This window comes from Anabas testudineus, chromosome 6, assembly GCF_900324465.2.
Source record: "Anabas testudineus chromosome 6, fAnaTes1.2, whole genome shotgun sequence".
Taxonomy (NCBI): Eukaryota; Metazoa; Chordata; class Actinopteri; order Anabantiformes; family Anabantidae; genus Anabas; species Anabas testudineus.
In genome coordinates this window covers 20,687,096-20,710,920 of record NC_046615.1, presented here as the reverse complement: position 1 = coordinate 20,710,920, position 23,825 = coordinate 20,687,096, and the positions used below count along the sequence as shown (strand labels likewise).

At 38.1% G+C, this 23,825-nt stretch overlaps 1 protein-coding gene across 1 annotated transcript; it reads left to right on the top strand.

Moving 5' to 3' along the window:
* The first annotated feature begins 1,091 nt into the window (after positions 1–1,091).
* On the top strand, positions 1,092–23,771 carry zgc:113516 (ETNK_euk domain-containing protein). Its single transcript, XM_026364766.1, has 8 exons — positions 1,092–1,436; positions 5,361–5,623; positions 6,629–6,751; positions 11,509–11,642; positions 12,225–12,308; positions 13,650–13,810; positions 16,608–16,681; positions 22,955–23,771. The coding sequence occupies exons 1-8, from the start codon at positions 1,296–1,298 to the stop codon at positions 23,019–23,021; spliced, it is 1,047 nt and encodes a 348-aa protein (XP_026220551.1). The 5' UTR covers positions 1,092–1,295; the 3' UTR covers positions 23,022–23,771.
* Positions 23,772–23,825: the final 54 nt, after the last annotated feature.

Below are 23,825 nucleotides of genomic sequence, written 5' to 3'. Positions count from 1 at the left end.
GTATTCCACACTAAACATGCTGGACTCCACTTTAACCTGGTCAAGGAAAGGTCCTGACAATGTTCACTGTTCCTCTTTGGAAAATTTTACAATAAACAATGTGCAGCTTCATGTACTATCATTCATACTGTCAGCTCAGTCAGTGATCTCCACAGATCTTTTTTTATTTATTTTGGCAAAGTCAGAAGCGTTTGTTCACCTGTTTTACAATGCAAGGCTGCACTAATAATGAACTAAGTGTGCCATAATTTTTCAAGGGTGAAGAGTGGCAAGTTGGTAGCATTTTTCACACACAATAGTAATTTGAGCTGCTTCACATCCACATTAATGCTAATTGACCAGTATTGTTAGATAAAAAAAATAAAAAAAACTAATTTCACAAAATGTGAACTTTGCCTCCGTGGGCTTTACAAAGCCGCTCCACAATGATTACTTCTGTCTTTACACCCTTGAATCAGATAAAAGTGTGTCTTCTGTTATTGTTATTATCCTCTTACTTCTAACCTCTGCTCCAACTGTGTTTAAGCATTTGTCCAGTAGTTCACTGATGTTCTCTTCTGTCTTATAATTTTCTTATCCGTTCAGGAAATTTCTTGTATGCGGAAACATGTTGCATTGCATCTAACCCAGGTCAAAACTGAGACAGCTGTTGTGTTCACAGGTTGTTTTATAACCCTGATTTAGAAATGTAGAGGTACCATCACTTTTTTCACAGCCATCAAAGTTAAAACATGTGTTGCCGTGATCACAGATGGACTTACCTTTGATGCACTGAAGTTGTAGTTTGGGTCCAGTTTGTTTTTAACTATACAGTTAAGTCAGTTTAGTTGTGTATTTGACACGGCCAAATTAATAAATAAAAAAATAAGAGGTTCTGGTCGACAGAAGGAAAACTTTAATCTTCCCAGGTCATTACAGCGCCTCAAAATCAATGTTTTCTTCTCAATTAATTCTGTTTAACACTACACATGTCTGCTGCACAGCTCCAACCACCAGTAGTTAATATATAATCTGTGAAGTGGTTGGGATGAAGGTGCCCATAAGAACATTGGCCCCTGTTAAGTAAGCTGAGCTGCTGAATCACTGGACACTGGACATTTTCAGTGACTTGCAAATATCACTAATGGCACTCAATTAATTCTGACAAAGTTGTGGGTTTGATCACTGTTATTTAGACTTAAAATGAGGTTTTGATCAACTAGTGGGTGAACAACTGACCCTAGAACAGGCTAGGACTCACAGATTTGTGAAGGTGAAATCACCAAAACTACTACTGTAGATCTGTTTTGTTGAAAATGGATAGTGAGTCTGCTGGTGCTGGGAATCAGCTTCTCTATATGGACATCCATATTGATGAGAATGAACCTTGTAGAGGAATCCTGGACCTCCTTAGCATATTGCGTCCTCAGTGGAAGGCAGAGGACATTCAGTTAAAGGCAAGTAAATGTGTGTGTAAGGAATTTGTTAATGACTATTATTTTATATCTGAAAAAAAATCTTTCTATTTGGATTTATATTGATTGATTTGTTGCTAGAAATTTGATCGTTAAGATAAACTCTCTTAAACTTAACCTAAATAAGATTGAACATGTATTGAATTTACACTAATGCTAATACATGAGTGAATGTTTTCACATTTGAATTCTGTTCACACATTATATCTCATGCTATAGTTTGTAGTCACATCAGAAGACATTATGTGTGTCATGTATCCGTCATCGTCTTTTAAAACCATTCAGGGGAGAGTCACTGACTTTATATTAATTGAAGCTGCCCATCCACAACCACAGTCTGAGCTGCTAGACTCTAAGCAGCTGGGATTAAAGGCGTTGCTCAAGGGCACCACAGTAGTGTTGAATTTTTTGACTTGATACGTCAGACTCAGAACGACATGCTGGAAGCTGTGGTAGCCGATTCTGTGTTAACATACATACCAATTACAAAAAGACACCACATTTTACATTGGTGATTTTATTTTGAAAATTTTTTAATATAGATTGTGAGTGTTGTTTAATATGCAAATGCATACAGGTTAATCTACAGTTTTAACATTTATTTTCAAAGGTTTAAAAAAATAGAAATAAACGTCATTCTTCATGTGGTTGGCCATGAAATCGTTTATCCACCCACACAGGTGTTTTAACTTCGGTTGATGATGAAGTTTCTTACACATGGTGCAAAAGTGTCTGAAAAATGTAACTGTCTTTGGTAAAATCAGAATTTGGCCTTTAACACAGGTGTTGTTTTCAGTTTCAAGCTGAGTAGACCTTTTGTAGAACACTTTGTGTCCTTTACATTTAGATGTTATATCAGATTGATTTTATTTTGAAAAAATAAATCGTGTATGTATTGATAGTTGTGTGTCTGCAATTTAATATTTGTTCTCAAAGACTTGATAAAATATATTCTTTAGCAATTACTGACACTGACATGATCACAGGTCATGTTGTCAGCAGTGAAATCCCTCCTCCACCCACACAGGTGTTTTAACTTTGGCTGATTAGAGACATTTTTAAGTTATATTTGAGCAAAGGTGTTGAGCTCTACATTCTTTCACATGGTGCAAAAGTGTCTGAAAAATGAAAATTGTACCTACTGAAACAATAACTTGGCTTTTAACATGTGTTGTTTTAGGTATAGGTTCATGTGCAGCTTTAATATTTATTTCCAAAGATTTAAAAACAAAAACATTACATCTAGTGGTTGGTCACAGAAATCCACCCACACAGGTGTTTTAACTTTGCCTGATTGGAAACATTTTGGAGTTAAAACTGAGCAAAACCTTTGGAATGGGTCATTTCATGTCAAAAGTGGAACAAGGCAAAAGTACAGTTTGGCCCGATCAACGACCCTGGAGATTCAAAATAGTCAATATGTTGACTTAAACTTTTTTTGCTTGTACATCACGGTACTTTTTAAATTCTCCTCATGTGGGCACCCACTAATCAAGCCTGATTAACGTCTGTCTGTTTCTCTTTAGTTAGTTTTGCTGCACCTGCTAAGGAGAACAATCAGTCCTCTGTGATTGGCTGTGTCCAAGTGGGAAAGCTTATATTTACTCCAGGCTGCAGGTTACCCTGTAATGGTGTGTCAGAAGCTGTGAGAGCACTGCTTGCTGAGGATGAGTTGTAGTGAGAGGAAAAAAGGGCAAGATATTAACAATCTCTGAGTTCACTGCTCAGGCATGTTTGCACCATGTCAAAGAATGAAGATCTCGTCTTTTGCTCAACTTAAACTTGTCTCTAATCAGCCAAAGTTAAAACACCTGTGTGGGTGGAGGAGGGATTTCACTGCTGACCACATGAACTGTGATCATGTCAGTGTCAGTAATTGCTAAAGAATATATTTTATCAAGTCTTTGAGAACAAATATTAAATTATACAGTGAATAAAACTATCAATACGTGGGTTTATTTTTTCAAAATACAATCACTGATATAAAATCTAAATGTAAAGGACAGAAAGGGTTCTACAAAAGGTGTACTTCAGCTTGAAACTGACATTTCTAATGTTCAGATACTTTTGCAACGTATAAATTAATGAAGGTCTCAACAGTAATGAAACTGGGAAACCTAAATTAAAAGGACCATAAAGACAAGATGGACAAGATATTACACTTGATTGAGTTTAAGGGTTATAAATACAAAAACAGTTAAACGCATCATTGATCCGATGCTGCTGTGAATAATGAGTAGCTAAAAAAAAGTCAAATAGAAAATCAAAAAATGAGCAAAAGCAGTATTTCCTTTGTCTTAAGCCGTTATATGTTTAGACACATTGAATGTATAAAACCAGGAGAAAAGCCAAGGTGACCAGACCACAACAGTCGACTACGTTTTTTTTTTTTTTTTTTTTTTTTTAACCCTGGGAACAGATGTTTTCTGAGCATCTGTTCAGAAGAGAATAATCCCATTTTGGTCCCATGTGCAAACACAAGGTCCAATCTTTCAGAGAAATAGGGTTTATGTTTGTTATGTGACGGCACATTGGGTGGGTGACCTCTCTATCTACACCAGGTCCAGTAATGTACACAAAGAAGTAGATGTTTCCCGTCAGCCCTCAGGCCCCAACAGTTGTTTTAATGATGTATTGTGTTCATCTATTTGGAAAATACAGAATGAAAAGGATGGATGCTTCCCTCTGAAAGACTAAGCTGTGCTTTTTGTGAGATTTTTATTTTAAATGACTTTGTCTTCTATTCATTTTTTTTTTTTTTTTTTTTTTTTTTTGCCATACGATGCACCTGCAAATCCAAAAGAATATGATTCAAACTTCAGAGTGGTGAAAAATGAAAGATGTTGGTGTTTCACATAAAAGAAATAACAAAATTAATTCAGAGGAAGAGAACAAAAACATTCACAAATTGTTTTGTTTCACAAAGTGTGAAATAAAAAAACAATTAAAGTGTTCGCATGACGTCTTTTAGTACAGCCATAAAATCCATTTAGGCGAATTCACATACTGTTATAGTGTGTGTGTGTGTGTGTGTGTGTGTGTGTGTGTGTGATAAATATAAAGCTTTTGTTCTATCAAATACTGTAAAAAACCATAACCTGCAAATTGGAGACAAAGGAAATTTCCCAACAATCTCAAAGCCAGTGAACCGTCCGAGTGACCCTCCACCCACTATATAAATACTTGATCAAATGTCAAGGTGGGCATGTTTGTCCACTTTCCATCTAGATGAAAAACTGCACGTCCCATCTGAGGCTCAGAAAATGCCTGAGAGACTGTGGCAGAGAATGAGAAACTGAGAAACCACTGAACGACAACAAAAGTCCAATGAGGCCTTTGTAGGCAAACAGTGGTCACTGTGGTGTTGTTGTGTACACATACAGAGAAGTACAGACTTCAACATTAGTAAGCTCAGGCTGCAGCTCTTCCCTCATGTTGCATGTATATTTTGTGTTTTTGCACGCTGATTTAATTTTACAGTCATTTATTTTTATCCACTCTAGAGGAATAGTTAGATTGCTCAAATACCGTTTATGCATTTGTTTTAGTTTGACCTTCAATAAAATCAGTCACTTTCAAGATCCAAATGTAATTTCAAAAGAAACTAAATTAGTCTGAATCTTATGGTTCTTTATTAACACAGAACAAGTCTGATATGTAATGTTTGATCTGTTCACCTCATAACATCCCGGTTTACTTTCTGATCAGGTGCATTGACATTATTTATGCCACGTTAATTTCTTTTGGCTTTTGAAGCAAAAAAGTGTCATTGTTTTCTGTAAAAGTTGCACATTTGCATCATTTCACAGAAATAACGACGTACCGGTTTTAATTGTCTTTGGAGACTTTAGTTTATTGAAATATGAGATGCTGCACCATTAAGTGTTTCCTTTCCATTTATTTCAGACCTTCACAGAAGGCATCACCAACCAGCTGATTGGCTGCTATGTGGGCTCTGTGCAGGAACCTTGTTGCGTTCTAGTGCGACTGTACGGCAAAATGACAGAGCTCTACGTGAACCGGGACAAGGAGGTGGAGATGTTTCAGCTCTTTCATGCCCATGGCTGTGGTCCAGAGATTTACTGCAGCTTCCAGAATGGCATCTGCTACGAGTTTATTAGAGGAAAGGTGCTGGATGATGAGCTGCTTCGGCAGCCCTCCATCTACAGGTCTCTGCACAAACGGCTCTTATGTTTTCATTTATCTTTTGCAAAAGTGATTTGATCAGGTGTTTGCATATGTTCTGAGAATCTTGCGCCATTTTCCAGTTAGAGATTCACAGGTGAAAACAAATCTCTTCGAAATGAAATTTGATAAACCTTCTCTAAAGAAGCAATTTGCTCATACAATGGGGGTGGAAATGTATGAGTTCATACAACAAAGGAGTTCATTGCTAACAAGTTGAATCTAAAAAGGGTCAAGTACAGTCACATAAGGGCTCAGAAAATAGTGCATTTTTGCGTGTTTCTCTCTAAATGTTATAAAAGTTATAAAAGTGTGAGCATTAAATTCTGTAACTATTTGAAATTGTACTTTTAAAGTTAATAATTTTAAAGTTGCACGTAGCACACAATGACTTAATATCTGTATACAAATTTAAAAAATAGTGAAATCATGCTATCGGGTTCATTCAGTGGCCAGACTGTCCATTAGGTTTATTGATACTGAAGTGAACCCTAGAACACTGGAGGTGGATATATGAATTAGTAGCATTTCAATTGTGCTGATGCAGGTGTTTTTCTCTTTATTATTATTATTTCAGTTGAGCCATGTTTCATGTTGAGCAATGTTGTTTAGTCATGCCCCCTGTTTCATTCATCATCCTCATGATAACAGCCCAGCATCATTATTCTCACCACCGGACAGTAGGACACAACACAGGCAGCTAAGACTGAGCAGCCAGGGCCACAGTGCACATCAATCACCTTGCTCTGCCTGGGGAATATATATAGGGAATACCCAGAAAACCTTATGTCACCAATAAGATGTCTCAAGAACGAGCACTCAAGTGGTCAAAAGGACACAAATGCAGAGCGCTTTTTTTTTTCTTCCTTGAATAAGAACAAGATAAGAGTACTAAATGGAAAGGGAGTTGTGTTTCTTCTCTGATAATAGTTGTTTGTGCAATAACAGCGTCAGCCAGGCTCATCTGAGAAAATGTTTTCCCTTTGCAGATTGATCGCAGCAGAGATGGGAAGAATCCACTCGATCCGGCCAAAATGTGGTCTGCCTGTTGAACCTCTACTCTGGAAAAAAATGTCCCACTTTCTCACACTGGTGCAGAGCAGTGTGAAAAGGTACAGCTCCCAACAGTGTTTGGAGTTTAGATATCATACAACAGCCAACTGGGCACATTGGCTTTGTGAGCACAACGGGTTTGTTCATATAATAATGGCTATAATAATAAAAAACATGTACGGTAGTGTAAATAATTAAATAAAAAATGGAACATTTCTTAAGAGCAGTAATTTAGAAGAGAAGAGAACTGAGTTGTGTTGGGTTCCATCATCAAACTAGAGTTTTCTTGGCTAAGGAACAACTATTTTCATGTAATGGATAAAAAAAAATGGAGTGTGACTGTGCAACTCTATCACATATTTATCACCTCAGATGTTTTGATAACGAGACTTTGAGTTGCAGAATTTCCAAGAGAAGTTGGAAGAATGTTGTGAGAAAACACGTAGAACATGTACATGCATGTGACAAGTAGATGTTTGGAGGTTTGCTGTACCAGTCGAGAGGGAAGAACCATTAGCATATTTATTCAACCAGAAGAGGGTGGGAGCTAATCAGAAATGTAGAAATTGCCTTAATTTGTGTTTCTCTTGATTTTATTTGCTTTAACCTCAATAGCAACAACCAAGAACAGTTGAAATAGCTTAGTTAAATTGGTAACTACCAAACTAACCTCATCCAGTATTACTCTAGTGAACAGTGAAACTAGCAGCATCGGTTTGTGTGGTTCTCCTGACATTGTTGTATTTTCACATTCTGTGGATGCCGGGATGCAAATGGAAATGCTGTTATTAATAGGAATCCCTGGAAACTACATTGTGTGCTATACCACAATGGAAAGCTTGACTGGCATTGAAACAGGACTTAAGGGTGGACGGAGTTTAGTGAATTATTTTTTTCTGTCAGCGGTGTCGAAAAGGTCCAGATGAATAGCTGAGTGAGAGAAGGGGGCTGCCAATCATCCAGATATTCGATATTTAGGCAGCAGCACTTTCGCTAATGCCTTATTGTTCATGCCAAATGTACATTTCTCATTGTTTCTTTATGGTTCTAAATGCACAGCCAGTGCTCGAGTCACGTTGACACCTTCGCCTCTATGTGGATGGAGGCTGATGGTGTGAACTGTCATTGGTCAGAGGGATGAGGTGGGGGAGTGGCCTCTGTGGCAGTGACATTGCATTATCTCTGACTGGGGTCACGGCCTGAAAGGTGAGAGGGGCCATCCAGACACTAAAGAAATGCTTGGTTACTAGTTTCCTGCAGAGAACTTCCTTATCGGTCAAACATTCAGCCTTGTTTACATTTGCAGTGAAGAGGTCAGAAGTCCACGCAGAATGAAGCTGGAAGCCCCCCCCCCCTCCTGAGTCTCTTTTGATAACTGGAGTCTCTTCTTTGAGTTTTAGAAACTGGGCAAAGCGGTTAGTCCTGGAGTGAGTCATCAATAACAGACAGGGATGTGGAGGAGAGTCTTTTATGATAAGAAGTATTTTCAGCTTCCTGTATTCAGAAAGCTGAACGTCCCACGAAGATCTAAGTGAGCGACTAGACGAGAAACAGGCAGCTGCTCTCGGCTCAGTTTCTGGTTCATCTGCTGTTTCATTATAAATCTATTTTGATCCATTTCCATCAAATACAAATATTTCTCTGTTGGAATTTGTTAAACATAAAGCAAAGCAATGATGGTTTGAAATTCACTTTAAATAAGTCAATTTGGGACATTTATAGTAATTAACCAATGTCCATTACATTAAACTCCCATTCTTTATTTTTACAGTTTTACAAAGAATGGTCACTGATTGTATTGAATGTTGTTTCAAAGCTCTAACTCAGGTTAAGTATTGGAATGGGCATCTACAGGAGCAGCCTGCACCACATTTAGAGGTCCAATAGATGGTGCTATATTGTGAGACAATCAGTGTGACTGGGTGGCTCGACACAGACCACCGCTGCTCAGACACAGACAAACAGACACTAAAAGATCTAGAAAATATCAATAATTAGAATATGAAGAGTAATACAGAGTGTTGGAATAGTTTACTCCTCGATCAAAGGAGCCCTACAGCATAATTTGAGATTTAAGAGATTACATTTTAGAGGTTAATTTACTGTACGGTTAAAACTAATTTCTATGGTGTGTATGTCTGTTTGCATATTCACTGGTTTCTGGAGTGTGCAACTGGATGTGTGACACTACACACATGCACAGTAGCAGAGACAGAGAACCAAGAATGACACAAAAAGCAGAAAGGAGGCATCAGAGAAACTTTTGTACTTGAGAATGTATGAGTGGTGGTATGAATGTGATCTTCAGAGGAAATGGTAAAAGGCGGAGAGAGCAGGAAGAGGCTGCACCTGCAGAGGTCTTCAGCTCTCAAGCCACCCGCTGTGCAAAGAGAGACGGAGAGAGAGAGAGAGAAGTGAGCGCAAGAGGGGGAGCAAAAGAAGCTGCAGCAGCTGCAAGCTTCGGAGAGAGGGAGAGAGAGGGAGCACAGTAGAAGTCAGAGATGGGAGAGAAAAGGGAGAAAAGCAATGGAAAGCAAGAGAGCAACCTCTTCTTCTTCCAAAGGCCCCCTGCTACGTCTCCCATTTGCATTCCCACGAATTGCATAAAACTACAAAAAAGGAAAAAAGAGAAAAAATCAGCAGTGCTCGGCTGGTGTTTGAAATCATATGTAAATAAGGCACATTCATAATGAAGCGCCAGAGGAGGAAATTCCACTAATTACCTTACAGAAACTTGACAGGGAGCAGGAGGCGAATGTACTTGACGCGCTGTTCATGAAAAGGACAGAAAAGAGAGGAAAAGATCTGATGGCAAAGCGACAGGTTTCCATTTAAGTCAATGGTAGTCTTTCATTTAGCTTTTGACTCTGAGCAGTCATGGGTGATAAAGTCAGTTAGGCTAGGTTGAAAAGGAATCAGGGTGATTCACCATTCAACAGTATTTTATTTTTTTATTCATATAATGGAGGCTATAGATCAGTTATGTGTGTCAGAGGTGGCTGATTCTAAAGAGCAGATTTTATACTGTAGACAAGTAGAATGACACTCGAGCTCCAACTGTATGTCCTAGGATTTACAGGTATTGAAAATGCCGTTTAAATTTAAAATGAACAGCATTTACACAGTTTTTGGTTGCAACAGAATTAAAAGTTTTTACTTTATCAAAATGATTAAAACCAAAGAAACATATTTTTATTATTATGTTCAAATTGATAGTTTAGATCTATTATTCAGTCAATCCTCTGCCTATCCACAGCAGGAAGGAGGTCTGAGTGAATGGACTTGTGTTGTGGAGAATGTGTAGGAGGGGTTGCATAGAGCAGCAGAGCCTCTGTGTTGTGACTATAAACAAGATTCTGCTTCTCAGCGTTTATTGTGCGTTCCTAACAGGCCTCACTGAATTATGTACACAACTGTGTATAATACTGGAGCATCTGTTTGTTCCCCTTCGAATAAATAGGTAGTGTTTAAATTACACTGTTTAAATGACCCTCTTGTCGTGGCCTGACGACTGAAAAGGTCCATGAAAATTAATTAGAAGACGGATGCTTGCACAGCATTTCTTCCAGGTGCATTTTGCACTGACGTCCAAGGACGTTAGTGCCTTCTTTGATGGATCGAGTAATCAACAGGGTGGAAACAAGGCATGAAACCTCTCAGTGAGGCTGCCTCAGTTTACAAACATGATGTTCCTACAAGAAAAGTGTGGACACTGGGACAAAGTTGGTCTTCCATATCTGCACTCTCTCTGCAAACGCAGTTCCTCTTTTTTTTTTATTGCTCCATTCCAATTTTTTTCTTCTTTTAAACATTATCCCCAGAAAGAAACCTGTTTTTTTTTTCCACTTGAACCATCTTTCAAAACGTTACCAGCAGACACAAAAACAACACGGAAATCCAGACAAACCTGATTCTTTAAGAGTGAACTATTCTTGAATACAGTTGTACTTACAAAAGATTTAAAACATTTGTCTTGTTGCTTCATTACGAAGCATTATCTAACTTATAGTAGTGTCATTTTCAGGATCATATTTTTTAATTTCACATCAGGGTTTCCACATCACGTTACATTACGTATTTCCACTCCACTGAACATTGTAGGAACTCTGAATAGCTTCAAATCAAGCAGCTGCTGCATGGGAATACTTCATTTACATTAATGTATTAATACCAATAATATCCAACACACAATCATGGGGGTGATTGACTGAAAAACAAGAAGTTTTCCTGTAGTACATCAACTGATAATGCTCTTTTACTTTTACCTACTTTAAAGCAACATTTTCATTTAATTTTAAAGGAGCGCAGTATACTGTGCATGCTACTGTTATATTACTAATAATACAGCTAATCCCAGCAGTGTGTAAAGGTCCACACAGCTGTCAGGACTTAATAGTGGGAGTTGGAACTAAAATGTAAATCTTGGAACTAAATGTGTAAACTTTAAATTTGAGAAGTGAAGGATATCGACAGATTAATGACTGACTAGTGATGTCACCTGCTTTGAGTCTAAATCACAATTATGGCACGAATCGAAAAGAAGGCAAAAAGGTTTCATTATTACACTCACAGTAGACTGACTGTGTTTTTTAAAAGTGGCACGTCAACTTTAGCGATTCAAACTAAAAGCGTAAGCTCTTGTCTGTTTGCAGCCTTTGGTGTAAAACATTGCACACGGGCTGAGTTGGTAATTATGAATGTGGTGTGTGACTCTTATTGAGCCCTTAATTTACCTCGTACATACCTGAATCAAAGGGACCCCTCTTTCATGAAACATTCATAAAAAATGTTGTTTCTGTGGTTTTACCTCTTACAGTCCTGTTCCCAGCTTTGAGACTTTATCAGCAGAGATGGAGTTATTGAAGAGACACCTCTCACAGATTGACTCCCCAACTGTCCTCTGCCACAACGATCTTCTGACAAAAAACATCATCTACAACCATAAAGAGGGTGAGGAAAGGCCATGCACATCAGTAACAAAGAAAAACATGCACAACAAACTACTGAAAAAGCTGCACTAAAGATAATTTTGTGGGTATGTGGGAGATTTCCATCAATCAAAAGCATAAAACCAAGTGAATACAGTTAAGAATAAAAGGCTGCTTTATGCAAAACTCTTTAATTGTGGCTCTGTGATTGAAGAGCATCCGTCTGTCACAGAAGCTAATGTTAAAATAGATGAATGTCTCTCTTTTCATCAGTTTGAAATAATGCAGCTCAGTCTTCATACCTCTTCCCTTTATTTTGCACACAGAAGAAAGCCTTTGGAAGCGCGGCGAATGCGTTCCCACTTTATTAAATATCTTTACTTCATTTGTAGTAGTTTCTTATGATTTTATTTTTCTCGCATATTTTACAAGGATGCCCAGGATGACTCTCAGTCAAAAGAGGCTCCTTGTTCCTTTGACTCCCACAAGGTTCCGTGTTTTCAATAAAAGAAGGGAAAGTCGTCAGTTATACGCCCTGTACCTGAGATGTGTTTGTCATGTTGTCCTGGTAACGGTTGCTACTTTCCCTCTCCTCCTCTATCAGGAATGGTGAAATTCATTGACTATGAGTATGCTGATTACAACTACCAGGCCTTCGATATTGGCAATCACTTCAATGAATTTGCTGGTAGGTTTGTATTATGATGAAAAGGAGTTCAATTTGCCTGCAAATGTTTTTCCAACCACATACAACATTGCCTAATGTGGAATACTGAGTGCAGTAGATGTTGTGTGTGTATATACACTATGTAATATGCAGAACCTTTGTTTAGCTTGTGCTGTCTGACTATATCGTCACTTTATCTTCCAGTCATTAAGTGCTGTCAAACTATGTCCACCTTATGGTGTTGCAGACAGATAGCTGGATTCAGTGTGTCCTCTGCATGGTAATAAACGGTGGTTTTGATGAACCTGCTGTGTCACAGTAAAAATTGAAGAGACGAAGTTGAATATTTGTGGAACAATCAGTAATTTTTAGATATTTTTGATCAACTGTCATGTCTGTCTGTCAAGTTATGTCTGAAAATCAACAGTGGCGTGCAAATTGGTGCAACCTTGGAAATGTGATCCAGACGCCAAAGAGAAAAAGACCAAAATGTATGTGTGGATTTTGACAAGTCATGCTAGGATGAAGGACAAATTCATTTCCCTTGTGCTTTTCCGATTCAGAGCCCCTGAAACGGTCAATAATTGTAAATGAATTAATGTCTTTGTTTGAAAACTTATCATGTATACTAAGTACTAAGTATAAATATGTGAAAGCATTTTTTGTGAACATATAAATCATTGTTTCGTTTAACTTTTTCTTTATTTGCACGAGAAATCTCAAATCAGTCTGACTGTACATGTTACCCACCATGTGTAAATTAAAATAGACGATGCAATGATGAAGTATTTAGAAGAATTATCACAATGCACAAGAACTGCAAGTGTAGTCCTGCAATTTAAATGTCTGTAAGAAAAAGCACTTAATGCAGACTAATAGACTCTGTTACTGTTATACTATTTTATTAACGCTACTAAATGCAACTTCAGCCAGGAGTAACACGGGTTTGCTCACCATTGGAAAATCTGTGTGTGTTCATAACATCCAGACTGTGAAAGGCTACAGAATGAAAATATATAAAATAATATAAAATCTGTTTTTTTTTTTTCATACTAACTGATGTTTTGTGGATGGGGATCCAAATAAAGATTGAAGTTGGTGTCTCTATTGCACGTCTCACTAAGCTTTTAGAATTAATGTTTAACTGTCGTTCGGTTTTTGAGCTCGTGTTTTTAACGTATGAGTTTGTAACGTAATGCTTGCTGACAGCAACAAATATTTTGACAGCCATAAGTGGAATTGACAAGTGTTGACTAAATGTAGACTTGGTGGCAAATCTTCAAAACTAACAGTTATTTTAGGCATTGTGTTGAGTTTTTACACGGACAATAGTTCCACTAACATGTGTGTGTTGTGTTCAAGGTGTGAATGATGTTAATTACAGCCTTTACCCGAGCCAAGAGCTGCAGAGGGACTGGCTGACGGCCTATCTGGAGAGCTACAAACATAGCACAGGATGTGAGGTCACTGTTACAGAGGCAGAAGTTACGCAGCTCTACATTCAAGTCTGCAAATTCTCACTGGTAAGTGCCTGCCCCCACTGACTTTGTTGAAATGTTGAAATATGTCATCATGTAGTGCCTCAACACTTTGGAAAGACTTTGGAAAGTGACAAATCTCTCAACACTTATTTCCTTTTTTCAAGTTCTGCTCTTGGAGGGCCTCAAATATCTCAATATTATGAGATTAGTGTGCACATTTCAACAATATCCATATGTGTGCAGAGCTCTGAAATGGCAGCACAGCAACACCTCACCATCACATTTTAACAATTTACTTTTCCACCACTCAGGAAAAAAAAAATCTCCCCACAGAAAACCAAACCTGATCCACAGCTGACCCAACACCGTTCAAAGTTTGATGGACTCCATCTGAGTTGATTAGAAACTGCTGCAGGGAAAAATGAAAGACGGCAGCCAAAATTATTTTTCTTATGACCACAATTTTCATTCTTTGGTGGCTCAAGTGGTGCTGGGCTATCTGTCTAAAAGTGCTTTCATAGCTCAACACAATATGCAGAATTGTCTGACCAATTTTGGGGTGGCGTGAATGTCTCTTGAAATAGACCAGAAATGATGAGGAAGCATATTACTTTTTAAAATAACTTGTGCCTTCGCCAAAAAACAGAGAGGGAGAAGTGAGGTTGGGGGGAGAAGAAATATGGTCTGGAATGGAGTGAGAGAAGCGATAACATCATGTTGATTGAAATCAGATTTTCTATGACAAACCGAGGAGGACTCTTGACTCGGGGAAAGAGGGAGAAATTGATCACTGATGCTTAACAAGCCAAGTTTCCAGCTCGACTCATTTTGACGAGAAAATCAAACGGTCTGGGTGTATTTGCAGATACAGTACCTGCTGTTTGCCCACTAAATGTTGTTTATTTACAGATCTCCATGTAACTACCTTCCAGCGTCGGTGCATTTCATTACTTGTTATCCTTTGTCACATGTAGTGAACAAGATACAAAACACACAACATGTTCAGGGTCTTGTCTTTTTGATTAACGTTGTTATCCTAAAATGAAATATTACACTGACCTAAAAACAAATACGATAACAAACTGAAGTTTTTTAAAAAAGATTAATATGTGTAGTACATTCATCATTAAATGTGAGATTTGTTTGGCTCTAATGATAAATCAAGTGTATGTAGGTTTGTGTGTAGAGTCATTGAATTTCACATTTTTCTAGCATAATGCATCAAATTATTAACTTCTGCTCATAACAGATGATAATGTTGATTATGTTTAACTGACTTTAGGAAATGCTCAAAATGGTACTAATTTTCAATTCAGTTTGGTGCATAATAACATTGTGTACCATTTGTATTATGAATTGGATCAAATGTCATTTTATTATTATTTTTTAATCGTCTTCATATCGCATTAGTAATTGCTTGGAATAATCAAACTCCATTGAATTGACACTATAGTTAAGACGCAGTAGTTAATAATGCAGATGAATGGTGAAAACTCAAAAATCAAGGAAACCAGTGCGTGCTGAGGGAAGCTGTGTGGCATCGACAAATGCCTGGACAGATGCCAGATCTCTGCGGTGTGAAGCTGCCTCTGACTCTAATCCCTGACAAAGTGTGCCAAGACGCAGTGGGGTCTTTACGACGCGTCCCCTCCTCCGCGGGGATCCCCTGTGATGTCGAGGCTATGGCCTGCGGCTCTGTGATGTCACTCTCCTCACCCGTCTCTCATCTCTGCTTTTCTCAATGGCTCCTTGTCACTGATGATCTCTGCTTAGTGTTAGACTAATGCTCTCTTAATGGATAGCAGTTATTAATCATAATGGAAACACGCTCAATCTTTCTCTTCGAATAAAGACCGAGATTAGAGATGAAAATCTGCCAGGGAGGTAAAAAAAAAAAAGTCGAGGGAAAACCGCACATTTCTCTTCAAGTATTTCATTCCACCCATTATTTGATTATCAAATAAAAATGTGATTATATCACTGGGCCACAGAACAGAGGCCTGTCTGGTTCTTATTAGGACTTGCTATTAGTGGTCCTACCATGAAGATTTACAATAAGGGTGGAGAACAAGAGAAATTTATGGAGGCATAGAAGTCCACAAGCCTAAGTAAGCAAAGCCATTAAGGAGGGAACCATTCAATACAGAGGTTTGTCATTCTGACTGAGCAGCGTGCAACTGGCATGTAGCAGCAGCAGCAATGGGAACAGTTACAACATGACAACTGGAGGTCACAGAAGTGTATTTTTTACAGGGTTTTTCTGCTCCGTAGCACATGGAAAGGTAACAAAATAAACGTGTACATGAGATATTTTCACAAGTGTGCAAATACCACAAACCCTAATCCAGATTTGTTCACTTTTAAGGCTTATTTCAGTTCTATAGGGTTATCATAGACAGGTAGCATTAACAAGCACTTAAATGACTAATGCAGACTCAGGCAGCAGGCACACTACAGTGTTCTTAACCAAGACACAGATATCTGACCCTGCTGTGACCTCCCTGCAGAGGAGAAAGAGGAAGCTGCTTCTGAAGATTTAATTAGATCAAAAGGGCAAATGAAAGTTGCAAGGTAGTCACACGATCTTGGTTCCGTTAATTTTAAGAGAACACAAAGTATTGAAGTGCAAGAAAATATACTGATGGTTGGCTCTTATTTATCCTATCCTGGCTCCTAATCAGAAGTCTTTTCAAGAATTTAATTTGTAAAGTGAATGAAATCAGTGATTGCCTGAAAAATCTGAACATTTTGATGTTGATGTCGGCCACAAATGGTCTAAAACATGATAACTAGTGTTTCTGGTGGTTGATTTGTTTATTTTTTATCTTTTTCTCTTCAGGCATCCAACTTCTTCTGGGGTCTTTGGGCCATCCTGCAATCACAATACTCCTCTATTGACTTTGACTTCCAAAGGTTTGTACTTCTGATAAAACACGAGCACCACCTCAACATGAAATCTACCTAATTATAGTGCATCACACCACCTATATACAGGATGTCGTTTAAATAGTCACAAATGGAAAAGTCTATCTTGTGCTCTAAATTTCAACACTGCATATTTTATTGCCATTTTTAGACAAACAGGATCATCATTAGCATTGCTTGACAAAGAATTTGTTGGCAAAGAAACTGCAATAAAGGACTGGGAACTTGAGCTCACAGTGTGGAAATATTTCTTTTTTTCCACCAGGGCTTCAAAACTGCGTGTATCTAGAATTTGGCATAAAACACGAAGAACTAGCACTCCTCTGCTCTTCTTGTCACTTCTACATGCAGACAAAATATTTACACTATTCTTCACTTGTCTTCCCTCTTAAACCAGCCATCACGTAAAGATGAAATTTCTCGGCTTTCACAAAGACTTTCAGAAGAAATCAAAACAAATGTCTTTTATTTTAGAAAGTGTTATGATTCACGTGGTCGTTAATTATCTTTAAACAAGTCCAGGAGACATTCCTCACAACCAGCAACCAGACAATGAAGTTCATGAGGGCAAAAAGTTTCCCTCCACCCCCACTTTTTTCCCTTTTCCCCCCCACTTTTTGTGCCCCACACCCACCACAGTTGTGATCATGATCCTAATCACTATTGACGTACGGCACCCTCCCCTCTGTGTGGCTTTCTCTGGCCTCTTGCTAGATCAGCAACAGGGCCCCTGCCTCATTTTGATTTGGACCTCGGAGGAAATGTGATCCAGAGGGGTGCCGAGGTACAGAGGCACTATTGTTCCCGTTCCGTCGGTACTCCCTTACATATACGTCTCTCATCCCTGGCTGGGCCACATGCGTCTGCGAGACGTCTGCTGCTCTCAGCCGCCGGCTGAGGTTGTGCTAAAGTGCATTGTGAGGGTCGGGTTACTTTTCTTTAACTGGAGGGTTCAAGTGAAACCAGCTCAGAGAACAACTATGAGGATGAGGAACCATATCTAACATTTAGAGGCATCAGACACATGCACATCCTAATTCTCTCTGCCATCACTACTTTCATGATTGTGGATTTACATTTGACTTTTATCCAAAGCGACTGACAATTGAGGTACAAGGCAAAGTGCAAGGGGGTCTTGCCTAAGGACCCTCATCTCCCGCATGGAGGGTGGCGATCTTACCACTACACTATCCAGCCGCTTTGCTGTCACCTTTTAAATTTACTGACAGTGAGTGCATGCTACAATCATTGCACAAAACCTCATGAGACTGTCCTTGTCACTGGTTTAAAAACCATAAATCAACCTACAGAGATTAGACTGGAATGGATTACTTGTGGCTCTGGGCGAGCTTTCTAAACTGAGAAGTTCACTACATTCAATGTATGTGATGTTATTTCATTCAGTGAATACATTTATTCACCAATTAGAGGCATCATTGTGCGTGTCTTTCTGCTTCCTAATATAATGATATGCATCTTGCACCCATGTGCAACTCTATAGATGTCAGTGATGCAAAATGATGTTGGCTTGTATAAGTCACATCATTTTTGATGTGACAATATGTCTTGTAACAACAAAATAATTTAAAGGGAACTATATTGGTCTGGTAAAGATACCCTCCAAATTTCATGAACATGTATTAGCCATTGACCATACTATACTAATGTCAAACCCCCTGTTTCTACACCCCTCCCCCTCTCTGCTCTGCACCAGCAGGGGGCGCATTAAGCCGATTAGTTATAATTGGCTGGTGCTCCCTGACAAACGCCAGCAGGGGGAGCTCCAAGGGACAGGTGAAGATAAAAAAATAAATGCTATTCACCTTTCATCTGTGCTGACTCTAAGTCACTAGTTCATTTCACTTCGCGCTCCAATTAAAACTACAGTAACTTAACATTGCACAGACTTTGTACTACAGAGCTTGTAGGGTAAAGTCCATTCAACGTCCGGTCCAACAACTTTGTAAATTTGGGTTCTTTCATATTGCTTCTCCACCTAAAGTCTAGATAAATTCAGGGTTGCGATGCATATCTGAAAATGCCTTTACACTAAAGTTTAATATAAATGTAAAACTAAATGAGCCAAAAGAGGCCAAAGCAATTATAATCTTACACATCGGGGCTCAGTGAAAATTCTCTGCGAGTCAAAGACACTTCACATTAAACACACTTACTTTAAAATATATTGACTAATGTAGCTTTAATCGTGTTATACCACAACCTTCCCCACCATGCAGCTTTATTTTTATTTACATGTTACTGCTGTTTCATGATTTTGTGATAAACAAGTTCTAGGGAGGAAAGAGATAATAATTTAGAGTAAAGTGTGTGTGTGTGTGTGTGTGTGTGTGTGTGTGTGTGTGTGTGTGTGTGTGTTTCCTCCCACTGTTAGCCCCCTCCGCCAAATCCCCGCCGACTTCCCGACGAGTGACAGGCGTCGCCCAGACCTTGTGCTTTAACCAGGGCCAGATGTAGATGTGACAATAGGGAGCCACAAGGGGAATGCAAACCCACCCTTGCTCTGCCGTCCGTATTTACTTTCCTTATATGATTTTATTCATCTGTTGCGAGTCAGCGGTTTAGATTTGTGGACATGTTGGCAAGGGGAGCTGTTATTTGACAAAGACATTATTATGAGGAAATGAACGAGGAGGAGGCCCACTGTTTGGAATAGCCTGACTGCAAAAATTGAGGGAATTGTGCACAAAAGCACATTGTGAAATGGAATACCTGCTTTGGAGGGAGTTCACTTTCCCTCATTGCTGCTAAATAGAAAAACGTCTCAGTTTAATCTCTGATGATGATGATAAATGTTAAGCACGCTAGTTTTAGGTGTCGGCCTTAATAAAAATAGGGATGAATGGGATCATCTGTGAAGGTTGCTGTTTTTTTGAATGGATACACTCAATCATAATTCTACTTATGAAGTGTGTGGGTGTGACGGGTAATTTGATTAACAAAAAAAGACAATCACTGGTCATAGCGTTGTGTTCTGTTAAACTTTTTTGGATAAGCTTTCTCTTCTTAAAGAAACTCTCTTTCTGCATTATTTCCTACTTACTTCTTAAGGTCTCCCACTGCCAGCTACTTGTAACTTAAACACACACTGTTTTATTCTTAAGGGTCTGGACTGACATTTAAAGACACTGTGGCTTCTTAAGACAACAGGGTACAGTGTTTAAAACCAGTGAGAAAAGGTTTTGTCTGTTCTTTATGCTTTCAGCTAAAAAATAAAGACTCTCAAAGGGAATTCCAGGTTTTCAAATCTAGAACCAGGCAACCTCTTGAAAATCCGAAACCTTTGGCTTCAGTGATTATTAAATATGTACAATATCTGAAACCATAAACTATAACAGCTGTAAAATTACAACATCTTATTTTTCCACAAACTGTTTAACCCAAATACTGAAGGTCCTGCCCTGGGAGGCAGTAACATTTTAAAATATGAGATGTTGCAGTAGACTTGTGATCTGTCCAGGGATGTGCGACGCCTCTCGCTCAGTGTTAACTGGGATTATCTCTTGTGACCCTTCACAGGATAAACGGTATAGATAGTGAAGAGAAGATCATATGAAAGAGTTTAACTGGGGAAATGCAAACAGTCGGACTGAAGTGAGATCAGGTGGAGAGAAGACGTTTGAGCGAGAGAGTTTGATAGATGTTATTAAAAAGACCATTAAAATACATCATAAATTAAACCCTCTTTATTTTATACATCATTGTGCCCTGGCTTTAAATAAATAACCTTTAAATGTGGGTTTAAATATTTAATTACTGATTAAAACGGAAGGCACAAACACCATATCTCCATTCTCCATATTCCTGCTGCTGCAACAAGTTGCAGGTGTGCATACTATACCTAGATGAACCCATCACTGAAACAAAGAAACTACAAAAAAAAGAAGCAACTACAACTGCAAAGAGCAGAGTACGGAAGAAAATGTCTGATACAACAGTTGGATACTAGATATTAGAGACAGAAGTAACAAAAAGACATGTCTCTGAACTCTGTTTTTGTCTCACTGAGAAATAAGAGATAAAACTCATTCGGCATTGAGAAGCTCAGTGAAAGCACTGATTGAAGTACAAACTCCTCTCTGTGCCTCCGTTTTCTGTGCTTTGGAAACTTCACTTCATTTCAAAGGGTATAGTATAATGGCCAAGGGCAACAGTATACTCAGACATCAGATTTACTGAAGCATTCAATAATAAGGTTTGAACAAATACAAAAACACTTTTCTCACAGTTAAGTTCTGAAATGCGCAGAGGCTTTGAAACAGCTTTTCGATGCATTCCTTTATTGAATGAAGGCTTGATCCCATATTGCTGCGCAAGCTTTGCAAACAAAAATACTGTGTACACCTGATCATGAACTGTGGTGGACACTCCACCAACTTCCAGTTAATGAGTTTACAGCTTTAAGATTGTATGTTATGAAACCCTGAGTGCGGTACACACATAGCACACGACCCATGTTCTTATAAAAACATAAATGGCTTCAATTTATATAACAGCAATCACTGATTATATATTTACTTATATTTATTAACAGTTATGAAAAATATTTAAGTAGTATTTAATATTTGTAAAATTTTAAAGAGGCTCTCAAACAACTTCATATGTTGGTGCTCAATCCATTGCTCCATTCATCTTCGTGAATAACAACCTCTAAAGGCAGCTGTGTGATATTTTCTGGGACTCTGACACATTAGTTTTAAGTTGTGCAATACTAAATTGCTGTAGTAATTCTTTACAATGATTTTCCACTAGGATCAACAGCGACGTGTTCCAACTGTGATGTTTTGTTCCATTTTCTACACAGCTTCATAATGGCTGTGAAATATGACTTGCTCGCTAACTTACTTTGCCAAGTCAGGTCATACTGCACATTACAGACACTTTTATAAAATGTTTAAATTAACCTAACATGACAGAAAACATTCAAATGATAAGTGTCAAATAAATAATGTAAAATAAGTAATGATGAGCACTCTTTGTTCCTGATTCTTGACTTTACAGCCACAAGAATTCATTGCGTCCATCCATCAAACCATTTCCGCTTTCAGGTTACAGGTGGAGTTTATTAAGCCCATGTCGGCCAAAAGACTAATGTACATCATCATATTTCAAGGAAAATAGCTAAATTTGAAGTGCTTCTCTAATTTGCCACTTTTTTTTATATGTATTTTATTAAGATGACATTCATGGAGGAAGTTCTCAATTCATTTTCAAAACATTATATAATTTAATTACACTGCAGAAGCTTAAATTAAATGTGGCACAGTAGAGATGAAAGGTTATTGAATGATTCTTTTTGCCCAAACCTGATAAAGTTAAGTGGTGATTCAGTTAATACTTCAGTTCATCTACTCCATATAAAATGAATACAAGGTGCTGTATGCCAGAATATGAAAAGAGCTTGACTTTGATGTCATTCACAGGGAGTGAATTCCATGTATCTCCTGTCGACCTGCATTCTGAAAGAGAAGACACTGTCAAAACATCTGTGGACAACACATTTGTGCTGTTAACACGATATATACACTGGCAAAAAGACAGCTGTTACTTTTCCATTTGATTCATCACATTTTCTTAATGTTTGACAATTGCCTCTATAGAGAAATAATCTCTGGATAACAAAGGAAAGTACCTCACTAGATGTCCTGGATTAAGTGCATGTTACCCTTAAAAACCTCGAAATGGGACATTCAGGTGCACTTTTCAAACACAATTAAGTTTTTAGGGAATGTAATGATACTTTAATTATGTTGTAATGCAGTGTAGTTTCTGAATGAATGTTAAGTGTTACATTTATTATTGAAGTGAGATGCAAGGAGGTGGTTGAGGTGGCTGAAGGGCACATAATGTGCAGGACTGGCAAAACCACAGGCCTGCTACAGGTTGGATTTAAGCAAGAAAAAGATTTTGGTTAGGGTTAGAGAAAGGTTGTAGTCTTGTTTAAGAAAGATGCTGTGTGTGACTGTTTTTATTTAATAAGCCAGCGTAAAATCTTTCCTTGCTCTTAAGTGCTTGCATTAAAAACTGCAATTATGCTGTAGTCATATTGTCAACTGACAGAAAAGAAAAGTGTCTATTGGAGATTGAATATTTTGGAGAACAACTCTGCTGCCTGGGTCTAATCAATAGATTAGTTCTTAATCAATGTTGCCCACAAAAACCTATTTTTGATCGCAGTTTAGTTATATAAACACACAGTATTTTTTCTAATCACTTGTTCTCTCTCTACTGCTCTCCTTCTAGATACTCCATGGCTCGACTCAACTACTACTTTGAAAAGAAAGAGGAATATTTGGGAATTAAAAAATGAGCTAGAAGTAGTTTTACCTGCTCTGTGAGTTCAAGAAGAGCTTGTGATGTGATCTGTGTCCTTCTTTATCACACAATACTATGTAAATCTTAGGTGGAAATGAAGGCAAACGAGAAGCTTATAAAAGTTCTCCCCATTGTTTGTTATTTCAGGCTGTAGTCTTAGTTAATGTGTTTTGCTATCATTGTGATTTTTAAAATATTTGTTTTACCACAGTCAGTATGCCGATAAGCCTATTTGGCAAATTGAGATGAAGCTCATGCCAGAAAGACATTAATTGTTCCCACATTTATCTGAGCCGCATAAAGCCACAAAAACTGAGCCTGATCATAAAACTCATGAGAGTTATTTGCAGGCTTATTCAGAGAGTAACGGTTTTGATGCAAAACAAGTTTTCATCAATGTATTTACGGTACCAAGTGCATTGTTTTAAATTTTCTGAGTCTGACCTGTTGTTAAGCTGTGCTGTGTTGTGCAGGATGATCACCAACCAGTAAAAGTAAAAGTGCACGTTCCTCAACAAGTTTTAAAACATTACGTAGAGGGAGCAGTCAAAATGATTTGATTCTGAAGTTGGTTTATGGAGGAATACATAAATCATTTATAATGATAATAATGATGTGTTACAGGAGACACAGTAACTCAATAGACAATGTACAGATGTACTGTAAAGGAATAATGTAATGAGCTAAAGAAGGACACGTGCCTTAAAACATCACACTGGAATTAAAGGAATCAACTAATGTTTTTTTTTTTTTTTTTTTAAAGCTACAATATGCAACTTTAACTAATACCACCCTGGGG